Source organism: Coregonus lavaretus (assembly GCF_964263955.1).
Source record: "Coregonus lavaretus genome assembly, chromosome: 26".
Taxonomy (NCBI): Eukaryota; Metazoa; Chordata; class Actinopteri; order Salmoniformes; family Salmonidae; genus Coregonus; species Coregonus lavaretus.
Window position 1 is genome coordinate 20274695 of NC_140013.1, and position 17821 is coordinate 20292515.

The 17821-nt window shown below is 43.7% G+C and overlaps 2 protein-coding genes across 2 annotated transcripts in view; one reads left to right on the forward strand and one right to left on the reverse strand.

Moving 5' to 3' along the window:
- LOC311101275 (forkhead box protein N1-like) lies at window positions 1-8508 on the forward strand (the record flags this gene model as incomplete). Its single annotated transcript, XM_084142406.1, has 8 exons — window positions 1-138; window positions 1014-1382; window positions 1675-1782; window positions 2047-2177; window positions 3737-3833; window positions 5565-5772; window positions 6091-6543; window positions 6812-8508. 8 exons carry the CDS (start codon window positions 1-3, stop codon window positions 7138-7140), a joined length of 1833 nt encoding a protein of 610 aa, XP_083998532.1. The 3' UTR covers window positions 7141-8508.
- LOC311101274 (protein unc-119 homolog A-like) overlaps window positions 8377-17821 on the reverse strand; it is a 24605-nt gene continuing 15160 nt past the window's right edge. The window contains exons 2-5 of the mRNA XM_084142405.1: window positions 11679-11792; window positions 11037-11130; window positions 10096-10268; window positions 8377-9875 (exon numbers count right to left, since the gene is read on the reverse strand). Of these exons, the coding sequence (XP_083998531.1) occupies window positions 9763-9875; window positions 10096-10268; window positions 11037-11130; window positions 11679-11792 (494 nt within the window). The 3' untranslated portion in view covers window positions 8377-9762. The remainder of the gene's footprint in view (window positions 9876-10095; window positions 10269-11036; window positions 11131-11678; window positions 11793-17821) is intronic.

The window sequence follows — 17821 nt, forward strand, 5'->3', positions numbered from 1 at the left end:
ATGTCTTCAGACTCTCCCAGCTCCACGTTTACACCCAGTGCCAACAGGTTCCTGACAATGACACCAGCCACTCAGGCCTCCTCCCTACGCACCTGTGAGCCTCCAGAGTCCCCCCTCCAGCAGATGGCACACTCACAGGTACCAGAATCCACTGAAAACGGTTTATTTTACAGTTTACCCAGTTTCACCCAGAAAGAATCCAGATGTTAGCCCTGGGCATGGAAACACTCCCTCCATTTTGATTTAGCCCAAAGCCATGGATGCTTTACCCATCTAATCACCTTTCCTGCACCTGCATTAGGCTACTGTTCCTCCGGTGGTAATTCCAGAATCCACACTGTGATTTTAGTGCATCAGCCCATAGCTGTTTGACTAACCAGACCTCAGTTCAAGTAGTATTTGTTATCTTTCAAATACTTTGAGCATTTACTGCAGCCTGCCTGGAGTGGTAGATGGACAGGTTTTGAAAAATTGACCATTTTTGGGGGATTCCATTGGTTGCTTTTCATTTGTCATTTTCATTGGTTCCATTGTGCCAGATAAAGTATTTAAAAGAAAATGAATACTATTTGAACCCAGATCTGCTGCAAAAGAGAGATTGTTTATGAGTGAATCTAAAAGGATGTAAACTATCTACCTATCGCACACACAGGACCTTGGAGGAAATGTGTAAAGTTTTATCCTGACATTAATCACATTTCTCTTCTTTTGGACTAATGAATTACCCACCCTTGGAGCAGTAATGTGCCAGTAAATACTGGACATCTCTATCTATCTGGAGATATAAATACACCCCCCCCCCCCCCCCCCCCCCCCGTTACAGGCATGATGTGTTTGAACAGAAATTATGTTTGCGTCCCAAATAGCACCCTATTCCCTAATATGATGCCATTTGGGACACAGACAATGCCAGGAGATAAAATGTAGGTCATTGTTGGTTGCAGATGCTAGCCAGGAGATTCTGGATGTTGCTAAATAACCAGCTAACAAATTGTTTATTAATCTCCCCTCAGTGTGAGGAGAGCAGTTCTGTGTCATTTACCACTGCCCAGCGCGAGAGAGAGAGCGCCACCTACAGACAGAAAAATGGCCCTGCAGAGACCTGCAGGAGGCACAGCGTAGATGGAGCCATGGTGGGACAGAGTCAAAGGTCAAACTTAGGGTCAGGGTCAGCTGACCACTTCCACCCCTACCGACGTCAGTTCAGCGATGATGGGGTTGCAACAGGTTGCCTGGCCCCTGGTCCCCCTGGGTCTCGTACCTTCGTCTGTCTCAGAGAGGTAGAGGCTCCAGATAGCTTCGCTGCCACACACACATCTACCAGTGAGGAACAGACATCCTGGGATCCATACAACGGGAGTTTCCAGGCTTCCAGACTGATGGTATGATACAGTGATACTCATACTCTAAATGGCTATTCATTCATAGTACACGCCACCAGCTGAACTGTAGTACCATACCCATGTGTACATAGCCATCGGGGAGAGCCTCACATGCGCAAGCAGTTCCCCATAGACAGATCTCTCATACACACCTACAGCTCCTATCCACACACACACCCACCCACACCCACCCACCCACATCACGATGATACTAGTGCTGCCAATGAGTTTCCTCGGATTTCATCACTTGTATCATGCATTTATCTTCATTCATTCCCTTCATTCAACACAGCAGGGCTCCCAGCGCTCTTACCCAGAACCACCGGCAGCACCCGAGGAACCTGCCTGCTTCCTGTCCCAAGGCCACGCCTCCTACAACCCCCTAGCCCCACTGCCGCAGGTGAGCGGGCAAGACCAAAGTACAGGGGGAGGGGTTAACTTAAGGGGGAGGTTCTTAGAGGGGCTTTTCTCAATAGGGCTTGATTATATCATACCAATAACTTGTTTACAGTAGTAGGCTTTGCAGCACACAGCTGTGCGGTTTGGAAAAACCTCACTGTGTACACACTCTGTTGCTAAAGTAATACAAGTTCTGCTCTAACAATGTGTGTGTATGTATGCGTGTGTGTACGTGTGTGTGTGTGCGTGTGTGTGTTCTCTCCAGTTCTCATCAGGTGTGTATTCTACCAGTGGACAATCCAAAAGTTGTCAGTACTCTCTCCAGTGCCTCTCCACTCCAACCCATCAGGACAGTAGCATGCAGTCCCTCTTCCCCAAGCCCATCTACTCATACAGGTGAACACTCTACTTCGATACTCCATACATGTGCATAATCACAATGTTTTACATTTACATTTACATTTACGTCATTTAGCAGACGCTCTTATCCAGAGCGACTTACAAATTGGTGCATTCACCACTTTACCATTTATTATTATTATTATTATTTTTTTTGGGGGGGGGGGGGGGGGATGGGGGTAGAAGGATTACTTTTCCTTTTTACCAATCTGTACAGTCAGGTTTTGGACTTTGGTGCAACGTTAATTATATATTAAAGACCTTATTTAATCAAGACCTCATTCAATCAAGACCTTATTTAATCAAACCCATTTCTCACTCTTCATCACTCTTCTTTCTCTGTCACGCCTGCCCCCGCTCCCCCTCCCTGGCGCTCGAGGGCGCCAGGCTGCCCATCATTACGCACACCTGTCACCATCGTTACGCTCATCAGTGCTTCATTGGACTCTCCTGATCTTCATCTCGGCTTAATTACCTCCCCTACATCTGTCTGTTCCTCAGTTTGATCCCCGGGTTGCATTGATGTTGTTTTCTTTCTCTCGTCCACACGCTGGTCTTGCTTTGTTTCATGTCTATTTATTATTAAAATTCACCCTGTACTTGCTTCCTGTCTCCCTGCGTCTGTCGTCACATTCTCTGCATGTTTGAAATAATGTTTACAAGGTGAAACAAAAAGAGGTTGAGCTGTAAGCATGTCAGTTCTTTAATAACCCCTTAAACCAGTTAACCTAAACTCCTATCAAGTATCAATGTTACATAATAAAAATAAGTCGTTCATGGAGTCTTTTATCACCTTTATCCCTCAGGCTTGCAGGTGTGAGGTGGATGAGTTGTGTGTGTGTGTGTGTGTGTGAGGTGGATGAGTTGTGTGTGTGTGTGTGTGAGGTGGATGAGTTGTGTGTGTGTGTGAGGTGGATGAGTTGTGTGTGTGTGTGTGAGGTGGCCCATGCCCTAGATCTACACTGGTTCTGCATACATAGCACAGCCTCTTATTCAAACCCACTACGGAAGACCGTTCGTGCTTTTAATTACGATAATGTCAATTCGACTGTATCTACCATACTTATTTTCTGACTTTTTCCTCAGAGTCTGAATTAGTATGATAATAACAACTTGAATGTCCCTGTTTCCTTTTAGTGTCTTGTGAATGTCATCATGGATCCTTGTCATGAATGTACACTCGTATAAAAAAATATGCTATCTAGAACCCTAAAGGGTTCTTTGGCTGTCCCCATAGGAGAACCCTTTGAATAACCCTTTTTGGTTCCAGGTAGAACCCTTTTTGATTCCATGTAGAACCCATCTACAGACAGTTCTACATGGAACCCAAAAGGGCTCTACCTGGAATCAAAAAGGGTTCTCCTATGGGGACAGTCGAAGAACCCTTTTGGAACCCTCTTTTCTAAGAGTGTACTGTATATGTAATGGATAAACAACACTGTGATGTTCAATAATATAATATACATAATAATATATATAATAATATAAAATAATAATATAATATTGACTACAACCGATTGACTACACTGACTGCAATGTTTGTCTTCTATCCATAGCATCCTGATCTTCATGGCTTTGAGGAACAGTAAGACAGGGAGTCTCCCGGTTAGTGAGATCTACGGGTTCATGACTGAACACTTCCCCTACTTCAAGGTACAGCAGGAGGACATTATGGCTTCTCACTAACCCAATAGTCATCTGTGTTTTCATAACTCTTTCATTATTCTCATCCTATGTATTTTATCTGTGCAATGTCACAGACAGAGTTGTTATAACCATTGCTATAAATCCTTCATGCACTGAGAAATTGAATGAACTTTGCATTACCTAACTTTCCAAAACGGATGAATACAAGGACACACAAGTGGCATGCATTGGGCATAACGACACTTGTAAAGTAAATACCTTGTAATGTGGTTTGAAAGAGTCAATCACTGAGAGATCAACACCTACTGATCTTCAATCCTCTCATATCTGGCGATAAGCCCTTTATAGAAAAACATGGAGAGGGAGAGGGAGATGGAGAGAGAGAAAGAGAGAGAGATATCAAGAGAGAGAGAGAAACCATAGATTTTATTTAGAGCGTAGGAAGGATTGAGTCTACCACCTGGCAGTTTCCATATCTCCTGGCAAGCCCCATAGATGAATGATGAATTATACTGTAATAGTGTATATAGATTCAACAGTGTGGCAAAGCAGAATCGGCTGTAGCCGTAGGCTAGCCTCGTCCCAAGCCGTTTGTTGGGCCTCCTGTAGCTCAGTTGGTAGAGCATGGCGCTTGCAATGCCAGGGTTGTGGGTTTGATTCCCACGGGGGGCCAGTATGAAAAATGTATGCACTCACTAACTGTAAGTTGCTCTGGATAAGAACGTCTGCTAAAATGTAAAATCATTGACCCCTGCCTATTCTATAGAGAATACAGGTGTGGCCTATAGGACCTAGTCAAAAGTAGTGCACTAGGGAACAGGGTGCTATTTGGGACACAGCCAGTGTTTAACGAGGCAAGCCGTGGGCTACCCCGGCTAATACCCGTTAGGGCTTGATCAGTGTCTTCCGATCCATCTTGGTGGTTTCAGACCCATGATTGGCTGGCTGTCTGGTGGAGGAAGGTGCAATGTGGCACTGCAACAGCTTTGGCTCCTCTCCAGCCAAACATTCAGTAGACCTATGACTGAGAGACTACCTCTGGGGGTGTGTGTGTGTGCAACGTGGCATTTCCACTGCTTTGGTTCCTATTGACTTTTAACTTGATTTTGAATTACTTAATTGATTAGGGTTTCGGCAGTTGAAACAAACTCAGCTTGCTGCCCGCCCCATTTTGGTAAAAAGCTAAGGGATGGGGCTGGACAGAGCTATGGATGTAAGGTGTATATTGTTTGTTTACATTTAATGTTTACAAACAGTGGAGTAAAACAAGCGTATATTTTGGGTTCTGAACTAACTTATAAGTTATATTCTTCAAGGATCAATGGGTAACACAGGAGGTTGGTGACACCGTAATTGGGGAGGACGGGCTCGTGGTAATGACTGGAGCAGAATAGGTGGAATGGTATCAAATACATCAAACAAATGTTTTAATGCCATTCCATTTGCGCCGTTCCAGCAATTATTATGAGCCGTCCTCCCCACAGCAGCCTCCACTGATGGGTAAATATAATTAATTGAAAAGTCAAAAAATTGATACATCAATCGCAGATAGCCCCTTTAAGGAATTCATAAATATGTTAAATATACTTCAAAGCAATACCTTGATTATTTACATACAAACTGTACAATGGTATATCGAAATTGAACAATTAAAGATTGGAGGAAAAAAAAGTATCCCATGGAAAATGTTAAAATACACTGTTACTGTACGTTTTTCCTCTCCTTTCTGTCTCTCAGACGGCTCCAGATGGATGGAAGAACTCGGTCCGCCACAACCTGTCTCTGAATAAGTGCTTTGAGAAGGTGGAGAATAAGATTGGCAACTCTTCGCGTAAGGGCTGCCTGTGGGCCCTCAACCCAGCCAAGATAGAGAAGATGCAGGAGGAGCTACACAAGTGGAGCCGCAAAGACCCCCTCACTGTCCGCAAGAGCATGGCCAGGCCTGGTAGGTGGTCTATACATCACAGACAAGGACTCCCCTTAGACCTGGGCTATGTTTTATTTGCGCTTCCTCAAAGTTTGGATGCCAGTGTTTTATATGGAGGGTAAGCTTGGCAATCCTCAGTTCCATCATGGCATAAATGACTCCCTAAATAAGATTGTGCTGTTACAGACATGGTATGTTACCTTTGAGACTGAGCAACACCAGCGGTCTGGTGATTCTATCTACTCGGCCTTTTTGGCAGCTGTTACAGGAGATAAGTGCAAGGTCATCTCAATTTACCCACAGTCTCTCCCTCTCTCTCTTTCTCTGTTTTCTCAGAGGACCTGGATCGCCTGTTGGGGGAAAGACCAGAGAAGCTGAAATCTTTACCTTCTTACCACAACCAGATCCCACTGGCAATCTACAACCCTACCCCTTCCTCCTTCACATCCCAGCCTCGAGAGCCCAGTCGACCTCTCCGACGTCCCATCTACCCCCACGTCCCCCCTCCCTCCCTGTCGGTCAACCAGCACCCCCGCTACCTGCCCCCCACCACCCCCCACCCATTCTCCTTCTACTCCCCCTGCGGACAGCAGCCTCCATCGGGTATCCCCCCCAATGTGGGTACCCTGGGTTCCCCCCTGGCGGGGCAGACACCCCCCACATCTAGCGCCACCATACAGGCAGAGTATGACGTTGGGCACAGGAGCATGCAGGAGCTACAACTAGATGGAGATGCTAATAACGATATCGACACGCTCAACCCCAGCTTGACTGACCTGCAGCTCCACGGTAAGGTTGAGAGAGAGAGATAGAGAGGCCAAGACAGAGACAGAGAGAGAGAGATAGAGATTGAGAGGCCAAGAGAGAGAGAGAGATTGAGAGGCCAAGACAGAGACAGAGACAGAGAGAAAGAGAGAGAGAGCAAGATATATATATATATAGAGAGAGAGAGCGCAAGAGAGAGAGAGAGAGAGAGAGAGAGAGAGAGAACCATATTCAGGAATTATTTTTATACAATCTACAACAAGATTTACAACCCTGTTCTCTCTCCTCTCAGGTTACTTGTGGGAGGAGCTGAGAGAGGACAGCCTGGCTCCAGATTCGCTGGTGGTAATCAGCCCCTCCCCGTCCCCCTCCTCTTCCCAGCCAACACACCTCCTCCTGGGGTCCAGTCTGAGGAGCACCGGTCCTGTCAACCAGACATCAGAGTTGATCTCCGTCGGGCTGGGGATGGAAGATGAGGAAGATGAGGACGAGATGGGAGGAGGATGTGGAGGTCCATCAGACCTCCATATTAATGGACAGTACCACACAGCCTACCCAGGTGTGGAGAGCTTGGCTGGTTACCTCACTTCCATGGGGAACACCCCCATACCTCTGCTTTGAAGCCAAGGAATAGGGATCCCTTCGTGGAATAGCTCACAAAGACCTTCCCCCTGGACCTCCAGGACAACTCAAAACTGGAGTTGTGAAGGTCAAAACGTATCACAAAGGGCTCAGTTTGAAAGTGAATGTAGCAATGAAACAGTGACAATATTGTGCACATTTTGATCACAATCAAACGTCATGTTTTGCTTTGCTTTGAACATGCAGAGCACATTGACTCAATTTGTCTACAATGAGCCTGAATAGAATGTGTGAGTATGGGTTCAGGTTTTATCATAACCGTGTTAAAAATATGTTTTTATGGGTCAAAGTCAAGACTTGACATTCATGAGAATGAATGGATCCAAAAGCTCATGACACACCTGACTGTTCAGTGATTAGGAGTAGAGTGCAGTACCACCTAACTCCACACAAGATGGCAGCAGAGAGCTGTAGTGACCGGGACTTATTTATTGGAACGTTAGAGTTGTAGACAGAAATACAGCGCTGATGACATTTCTTCCTTATTCTACACGACAGAGAAGCAAATCTGTTCTACACAATACATTTCTATGTTGAACATTCTGTGAAGTCGCATTCTCCAGAATAAGCCCCCTGGTGTGATATGTTCCCACTATTGCAACTTGCATTTTATACAGTTTGTGGTGACAAGAGATGATTCAAGCCATCTGTTTTTTTTTAGCTCAAAGCTAATGAAATTAATTACAAAATGTGTCTTAGCATAATTTCTGATACGAAACAGGGAACATACTCACTGTTTACTCAATTCATTTTCTTTCTAGAAATAGTTTTCAAAGCTTTCTAGCTAAATTACCACTGAAGATGGAAGTCAATATCAAGGCACAGCCAGACAACTATTCTCAGGCTTCCCCTGGTTCCTGCAGGCCCTATCTAATAATTTAGCTTCCATAATTAGGAAAATTGATAAGGTGACATCAGCTTACCAGTTACATTTTTCGAGAGTGTATTTTAGTCATAGCATGTGTGAAAAGGTCATTTTTCTTGTATGACTTAACTGAGTCATCTGCTTGAACTCATTCATTAATTTATATTCTAGTCTAGACAATTTGTTCTGTGTCTATCTATGCAATTCCTTTGTTCTAATTTCTGTCCATCACAGATCTATCCAGTAATTGTAAAAATGTTTTGTAATAATTGTCTGTTCCCACATATTGTAGCTGGTGCCATCGTTTTACCATCTTTGTATCAAGTGAAAAAAGACCACAAGACGCATTTCAAGACTTCCCAAAAAAATCACATATTTATTTCTCAGAGTGGCATTTCAACTGTCCAAACTTTACATCATGTTTTGTTTTAATTTACAATAACCACATTTCTTTTAAATAAATATGCAGATATCTTGAGACTAAATAGTATGTGCTGGATATCAAAATGAATATCTGGTTTTGAGTTCCTATATGACTATCCTTCGCCTCCTTTTAACTCCTCAAAGTGGCTATTTAAAAAAATACTTTAGAACATAAAACTATGAGTATGTGGAAATAAACACGACCTGGGTTGCAAAATTCCAGTAACTTTCCTAATATTTCCAGGTTTTCTGGAAGTCCGGGTTGGAAGATTCCTAGAATCAGGCTGGAATAAGAAATCCAGGAATCCTCCAACCGGGACATCTGGAAAACCAGTGAATTTTGAGAAAGCTAGAATTGTACAACCCTAAATACGACACATTCACATGAAATGAGTACCTGTTCCATTTTATGATGTACTGTGCCCTAATGGCATTCAACTGGTTTCTACTGGAATGGTGATCGACAAAGAACCTCATCAAACGGTAGTACTATTCCTATCAGGGACAACGAGTCATTCAGAGCTAATGGTTATTTATTAGAAATTCAAGAAACTTTTTAGACTTTCTTTAAGAGTAAAAAAAAGTTGCAGAACCCTAGTAGAAATATATAGGTTCTGCTTGCTCGACAAGAATACATGTTTTGATGATGTCAGAGAATTGTATGTCTGTGTCACTTGGTCCTGCGACAGACAACTGGCTGGTCTGTCTGTCTGTCTCTGTTGTTTAAATAGCTGAATGTCAATAAGTTAAGCAGACCCTCTCTCTATCTCTCTTTCTCTCTCTCTCCATTTCTTCCTGTCTCTCCTTATTCTCTCTTTCCCGCTCTCTTTTTCTCTTTAGCAGACTGACTGAGCCCTTCAGAACACACTGACTAGACATTCAATCTCACTCATTGTTACTGGCCCTTATATACTGTCCTGGTTGTGCTTTTATTTAGTCTAGATCAGGCCACATCAGATGTGTCCCATAGCGAAAGTCTGTGTGTGGTTATGTATGCTAGATTGTGTACACATCTACAACACTCTCTATCAGACACAGAAACACAAGTTGAGAGGTCATTGCAAGAGACTGGAGTAGGGGATTGCAATTGAGGCGATAACAAGCAATGGGGGAATTCTGATTGGAGAAATCAAGCTGCTAAGCGTACGAGAGGCTGTCCATCAGTCCTGTTGCTTGTGACCTGTCAGTCCGTCCATACGTCTCGCTGTTCGTCATCTGTCCGTCCGTCCGTCCGTCTGTCTGTCTGTCTGTCCGTGGTCCCATGGTGAGTTGGAGTTGGGGAGGGTCTCGGTGTCTAGGGGGGTCCTGTGCTCCTATGGACTCCCACTGTAGGAGTAGTCTGCCTTGTTGTGCATCACCAGCTTGTTGTCCACAAAGTAGAAGCTGTCGGACTGCGTTTTGTATGGGTGTAGGATCATCTCACGCACTGAGGAAGAAGACAGAGGAAGGACATATCAGTGTGTGTGTGTGTGTGTGTGTGTGTGTGTGTGTGTGTGTGTGTGTGTGTGTGTGTTTGCGTGAGTGTGTGTGTTTTAGTGAATGTGTGTATGTGTGTTTGTGTTGGACTGTGTCTTATGGGTACAGGAAGTGCGTGAATGCATGAGTGCTATGTCTGCGTCTCTGTTTCTATGTGTATCTATACTCACTGATGTCCTCTGACAGAGGGGGGAACTCGTAGATGTGTTCGCAGGTGTTCTTGCTGCTGGGCATACAGAAACCAAACTCAAAATCAAAGCTCTTGAGGAGCTGCTCTCTGAAGTAGTGCCTCTCAATCATCCTGAAGTTGTTGATGGGCATGTCTCCCACTGTGAACTCCACACTGTGTCAGAGAGGACAGGGGGACAGAGAGATCCGATAAACTATTGGAAACACACTTACACACATCATTTGTTTGTTATAGTTTGCTGCAGAAGGGAAGTATAATTACGTTTCCTAATTTGCCCCCTCTACCGTAGCCCTTTCCTGCAGTCCAATGAAACAGTGGCCTCATTGGTGGAATGTTATTCATATGTTTCATAATTTCATAATTAATAAATATATAATTTTTTTTACAGCCGAAAATCTGGTGTTTCTATGTCAAACGGTTTTGTTATATTTCAGTCTTCTGTGATGTATATAAAGTGTAATATTGGAATGCAAACTCCAAACATTTCAACTCTATATCTGACATGGTACAGCTGTCTTCTTATTTTTAAGCCCATAACCATGTGTGTGAGGTGTATACTTTGGTTTTAAAGTAGATTTGTTTAAGACTACCAAGAAACACTCATTTAGCCCACTGCAGTAATTAATAACAACTGGCCTGACTCATCTCATCTCTCTCTCTTTCTCCCTCACTCTGCCTTCCTGTCTCTCTCCCTCTCTCTTTCTCTCTGCCCCCTACTGTACGGCCTTCCTGCCTCCTTGGTATCTGTCACTCACAAATACGCACGCACGCACGCACACACACACCACCGAGAATAGCCCTCCCCATCTGTCTCCTCTCAGAAGAGAACAGCAGGGCACTGAATGGCCACCACACCACCACCCTTACACACCCATGCCCACACCCACACACACCCTGGCGGCCATCTTAGCTGTGACTTACGTGGCTCCGACCTGGCGCAGCTGCAGGAAGGCAGGGGTGAACTGGTAACGGACGAAGCGGCCTCCGTTGGGGTCCAAGTCCTTCTTTTCGCCCGCTGCCACAGTGTCACAAAAGAGACCGCGTTAACAAGCCTGCGTTTTTGAAGACGGTCTCTCTGCTGTGTACCTCTCTGAATAGACACTGTTTCAGAGCCTTAGATGATCAACTCACACAGCGAAATAACACCTTCTCAGTAGCGACCTAGCTAATAGGAGTAATTAATTCATGAATCATGCATATTACTGCCTGGGACTTGTTAACCCAGAGGTATATGCTGCTCACACATATTGTAGGTCTTAAAACCTCTTCGTCATCAGAAGCTATGACCTGTAGTTTAGTGCCACAAGTCATATATCCTAGGCTCTAATAATAGAGAATATGTTAACATGTATCTATGAATATGTTAGGGAACACAAATACTAATGGTTATATATAGCACAGACAGACCTTTTACTGACCTGGTGCTGGTGGTTTGGTGATCTCAAACAGCACCGTCCCTGTCTCCATATCTTGATAAAGTACATTCCCAACATATAGCTCATACACAGTACATGTATCTAATATATGTACTATATAATATGATAGTTTCGACATAGCACGTACCTGGTGCAGGGGGTTTGGTGATCTCAAACAGCACCGTCCCTGTCTCCATGTCTCGGATCTTGAACCGTGTGAAGTCGATCATGTGAACGTTCTCCTCTGGGGAACATAGGTAGTCTGAAACAGAAAGGGGACAGAACACCTTTTAATCGGAATACAGTAGGGCTACAGTAGGGCTACATACTCTACAGAACATATTTTAGTCAAAGGAATGAACAGTAGTTCCACAAAGACTATGTGATACTTTTACGATACTTTTGTTTACGTTCATGAACATTCTAGAATTGTCAACCTCTTGCATACAAATAGACCAGACATTTTAAATATATTAGTATGAGAAAAAAGAAGAAACGTGCACACTGCTCTTGCTAGTATCACTGCTCATTATTAAGCTTTACGTATCGGCCTTATATTAGTATAAAAATTCACTTTTATCAAATAAAGGAATGTAAAAGCATGAAACTTGGTACACTTGTACACCTGGACTACAAGTAATAATATCTATGTTAGAAGACAATTCTGCAGTTGTTACAGCCTTGTGCACATTTATTCAGCTCTTCCAAAACATGAGCCTTCACTAAGCACTCTGACCCTGCCCCATCCAGCCACTTTGCCTGCCTGTCAGATCCTCACCTAACAGAGAGACAGAAAGCGCTATTTTTACTCCTCTAATCCTTGCGTCTGCCAAGATGTGACACTGACAATAACCACAGTCTTATAGTCACTGGAGAACTTCTCTGTGATAACATGCAGGCCCACAGTTGTTGTGTCACACTAACAGAACTGACAGTTTGGAATATGAGACACTTCTATAAGGCCCTCTCACAGAACTGACAGTTTGGAATATGTGGATAAACAAAATATTAGGACAGAAATAGAACACTAACCAACACTTGTGGTTCCAATACTGCTCACTTGCTTGGAGCATGGTGTCGACAACACCAGGGCAACACCAGGGTGCCAGCCAACTTAACCTAAGGTTTGGGTTGAGGGTACTGTACGCTGATCCCACACAAAAAGGGTTCCAAAACGGTTATTCGGCTCTCCCCATAGAATAACCCTTTTTGGTTCCAGGTAGAACCCTTTTTGGTTCCAGGTAGAATCATTTTGGGTGCCATGTAGAACCCTCTCTGTGGAAAGGGTAATACATGAAACGCAAAAGAGTTCTACCTGGAACCAAAAAGGGTTCTTCAAAGGGTTCTCCTATGGGGAAAGGTGAAGAACGCTTTTAGGTTCTAGATAACACCCTTTTTGCAGATCTGTGCCTAAGGGACAACATCTACAGCCCGGTGACATACACTCACCTCCCCACAGGCTGTGGATTAGGACTAAGAGGCTTACATTGTTTCACCGTCACATGGACAGATTGGAAGACGTTAAGGGGATTTGGGGAAACTATAGGTTTTGCTGTACTGTAACCCCCATTCCCCCGACACCACCCCACACATTGACCACTGCACCCCTTTCATACACCCCTCCCTACCTGCATCCCATTAATGTAAACTACAGGTGGGCACCTGTCTCTAAGCCTTTGATATAACTTCCTGTCAAAACTGTAACAAGGTAGAATAGTAAGAGCACGTTCTAGTAAGAGTTCAGAGAGCCCTCACACACACACACGCAAAACATACACTGTTGGTGCGCACACACACGTACGCACGCACACACTCTCTCTCCCTCTCTCCCTCTCTCTCTCTCTCTCTCTCTCTCTCTCGCTCTCTCGCTCTCTCTCTCTCTTCAGTTCTTTACTTACCTAAGGGTTAGGAAGCAGATGGACCAAACTGGCTAGCCAATGACCAGGAGATATTTTTAGCCTTCCTGTTACCTAGCTGTGCTACATGGAGAGAGGGGAGGTGTGTGTATGCGTATGTGAGTATGCACGGTCTTGTGTTTGTGTATACGCATGCACGCGTGTGTGTCTGTGTGTATGTGTGCACTCACATACGTGTGTGTGTGTGTATGTGTGTGTGTGTGTGTGTGTGTGTGTGTGTGTGAGTGGAGGAGGAGGGATTGTTGGACTCAAAGGGCCTTCACACAAATTTGCTGAGGTCTTAAGACGACGCCCCCTGTTCCTTGCTCAGGGCCCGGTGTTGTTAGGTTCATTCATATAATTGACAGCAGGCTTTGGACTGCTGTGTGTGTGTGTGTGTGTGTGTGTGTGTGTGTGTGTGTGTGTGTGTGTGTGTGCTGTGGGTGTGTGTGTGTGTTGTGCAGATGGCAGTAATTCCCTTGTGAGTTGTGACTGGGTCTCCTGGCTACTTTCCATCTCACCTACAACCCACTTATCATTATAATCCACACCACAGTACTACTACACCCACAGATAGATAGTAAAAACTGTATATATTGTATATGTGTGTATGTGTGTGTGTGCGTGTGTGTGTATTCTGTACTGGTGGGGTAATGGATATTTTTAATAGGTAAGACCAGGGGTCTATGTCTAAGGCCAGAAAGGTTATCTCAGGTGAGAGTGGAGTTGATTGGAAAGCACTCAGCACTGGGACATAACCGGAAGTCAGTCCAGCCACACCACATCACATGTCTGCTGGAATAACAGACCAGTCAACAGATTTACTGCACATGTAAGCAGCTCTCCATCTTAAACCAGCAACAACAAACTCTGTGATATTTACTTCTGAGGCCAACCTACTGTAATCTCTGAGGGCTACAGTGGTTCACAAAGTACAGTGACATGCCCTATCCAACAGTGCAGTATTCAATATCAAAATAGAATAACTAATAAGAAAACGATATATATATATATATATATATATATATATATATATATATATATATATATATATATATATATATATATACATCATGAGAAATAAGAAATAAGAGAGGAAGAAAAATACAAAAACAGAAGAATGTCAGCTATATTCAGGGTCAGTGCCAATTCAAAATGCACAATGTGCAGGGATACTGGAGTATTGAGGTAGATACTGTACCTGTATGTGAATAACACAGGGATTTCGGGGTAAATGTGGTAAATAAACGGTAGGGATATTGAGGGCTGTACATCTTAAATAATGATCATTGACTATTGAGTTCAAACACTAACTTACAGCATGTAGGCTAACCTTTTGCTCCTTGGTGAGCACAGGTCATTCTGGTTCAAATCGGTGTGAAATAATACTATTCAAATTCAACTGTTGCGGTCCCCTCAATAATAAACAAAGCATTATAGAACAGACCTACAGTGATAAAATGTAGATATTCATAACAAAACACTATAGACTATTACAGCTCTATAACATGATTGTAGGTCAGTTATGTGTGTAGTGACTGAATGACCTTAATGTGCACTCTGACTCTGGTGCCATACGGTAGGTGTCATCTAAGAGCTAACACGTTGTGTCCAGGCATCGGCTAACAAGTGGTAGAGCAGGATAGTGCGGCCATTAAATCCTCATCAACATACAACCATGCTGCATCACAGCGCCATTTAACTACAGTGTTAGAAAAGTCAAGTGTAGAGTACATTCAATCTCTGGTTGAAAAAAAAATGCTGTGCCGTCCGCAAAATTGTAAGAAATTACGTTATTATGACCATTCAATTTCTATTACATGGCGTCCCTTTTTCCAATTTGTCAGTCAAACCCAAAAGCTCCACCCACATGTCTACAGCCATGACAACCACAACCACAGTGTGTTAGAACGGACACCGCTGTTACCCTGGCAACAGTGGCACTATGTTCTTGGCACATGGCATCCTTGCCTCCCTTACTGTGAGAGTGATGTTCTCAGAACATGAGACGGCTATAGATCAGCTAGCTAAACAGGAGCGCCATGAACAAATTGTATCAGCCCCACTACCCATACTGCAGTACAAAGGCTGCATCTCAATAGTTGTCCCCATGACCCATAGTACAAAGAAGGCCACATCTCAATAGTCAAAAGTGGCTTCCTCCCCTTTAATGATCTGAACACACAGACAAAATAAATTATGGAAGAACCAGGAAATTGCTTTCACCTGTTCAGTTCATTCATGTCAGTGTAGAAGGGAAGGAGACGAGGAGAGACTATTGAGACACACCCAAAGTGACCAATACTCCATTTCTCAACACAAAAGATGACAATGATATTACCACTACATTATCTGTACCTTGGTCCAATAGTCATTGAGCCATCTGAAGTAATAGGGTCTGAAATGTTGAAGGCTCAGAGTAAGATAGCATCAGAGACATTTGTGCAGGAAATGCCAAAAGGCACATGGACAACAGGACAAAATACCCTGTTCCATCAGAGACTGTCACGATGACTTACCGTAACGTCAGCCAGAATTACAGACGCAGAGAGATGCATCAGACATTCCACACCATGCTAATTAACCTGCGCCAATTTCCCTCATCATGATCAGACAGTGTGAACATTTGCATAGAAATAAATATACTCTACTTGTAAACAAATTTCATACCCAACGAGTCACCAAAAAGCCCTGCAATCACAGTTCCTAAATGTGTCTCTCTCCTCACTGAGAAAGGCCTGCATGTAGATAATAGATGGCCGTACGTCATAGCCGCTGTTAAAATCCTAACAGACCTCATCCGCTGTACTTTAAGGGTGATTTAAGTGATCATTGTGTATATTACCTCACAAGGAACAACAACTCAAGATTGTGATTTACGTCTAAAACATTGAGAGGGACAGAAAGACGGAGTGACGACAAATATGTCATGAATCATCATATTCAACATGAAGAGGTTCCACTTCCTATTCATCTGAATGGTTATCCTTGAAGAGGAGAGGAGGAGTGGAGAGGGAGATAGGAAAGGAGAGGACGAGAGGAGGGGAGAGAAGAGGAAGATTATACATTGTAATTGTAATTGAATGTTAAAACAGTTTTGTTCATTAACCACATCACAGTAACAACCTGGTCCATGATGACATTTACCAGTATTCCCTGGAGTAACTAGGCTAATCAAGCTATGGCTTAATTTACAGAGAAAACCATCACAAGGACATTTCTGCAATCCCACCGGGAGTTGAACTGCATGTTACAATACATAACCGTCTCAGTAGAGACAGCCTATTGATATCATTGAGCAAAGTGGCCCAGGTGATCTACGCATCTATGGAGGGTGTATGTACAGTGGGGAAAAAAAGTATTTAGTCAGCCACCAATTGTGCAAGTTCTCCCACTTAAAAAGATGAGAGAGGCCTGTAATTTTCATCATAGGTACACGTCAACTATGACAGACAAAATGAGGAAAAAAATTCCAGAAAATCACATTGTAGTATTTTTTATGAATTTATTTGCAGATTATGGTGGAAAATAAGTATTTGGTCAATAACAAAAGTTTCTCAATACTTTGTTATATACCCTTTGTTGGCAATGACACAGGTCAAACGTTTTCTGTAAGTCTTCACAAGGTTTTCACACACTGTTGCTGGTATTTTGGCTCATTCCTCCATGCAGATCTCCTCTAGAGCAGTGATGTTTTGGGGCTGTCGCTGGGCAACACAGACTTTCAACTCCCTCCAAAGATTTTCTATGGGGTTGAGATCTGGAGACTGGCTAGGCCACTCCAGGACCTTGAAATGCTTCTTACGAAGCCACTCCTTCGTTGCCCGGGCGGTGTGTTTGGGATCATTGTCATGCTGAAAGACCCAGCCACGTTTCATCTTCAATGCCCTTGCTGATGGAAGGAGGCTTTCACTCAAAATCTCACGATACATGGCCCCATTCATTCTTTCCTTTACACGGATCAGTCGTCCTGGTCCCTTTGCAGAAAAACAGCCCCAAAGCATGATTTTTCCACCCCCATGCTTCACAGTAGGTATGGTGTTCTTTGGATGCAACTCAGCATTCTTTGTCCTCCAAACACGACGAGTTGAGTTTTTACCAAAAAGTTCAATTTTGGTTTCATCTGACCATATGACATTCTCCCAATCCTCTTCTGGATCATCCAAATGCACTCTAGCAAACTTCAGACGGGCCTGGACATGTACTGGCTTAAGCAGGTGGACACGTCTGGCACTGCAGGATTTGAGTCCCTGGCGGCGTAGTGTGTTACTGATGGTAGGCTTTGTTACTTTGGTCCCAGCTCTCTGCAGGTCATTCACTAGGTCCCCCCGTGTGGTTCTGGGATTTTTGCTCAACGTTCTTGTGATCATTTTGACCTCACGGGGTGAGATCTTGC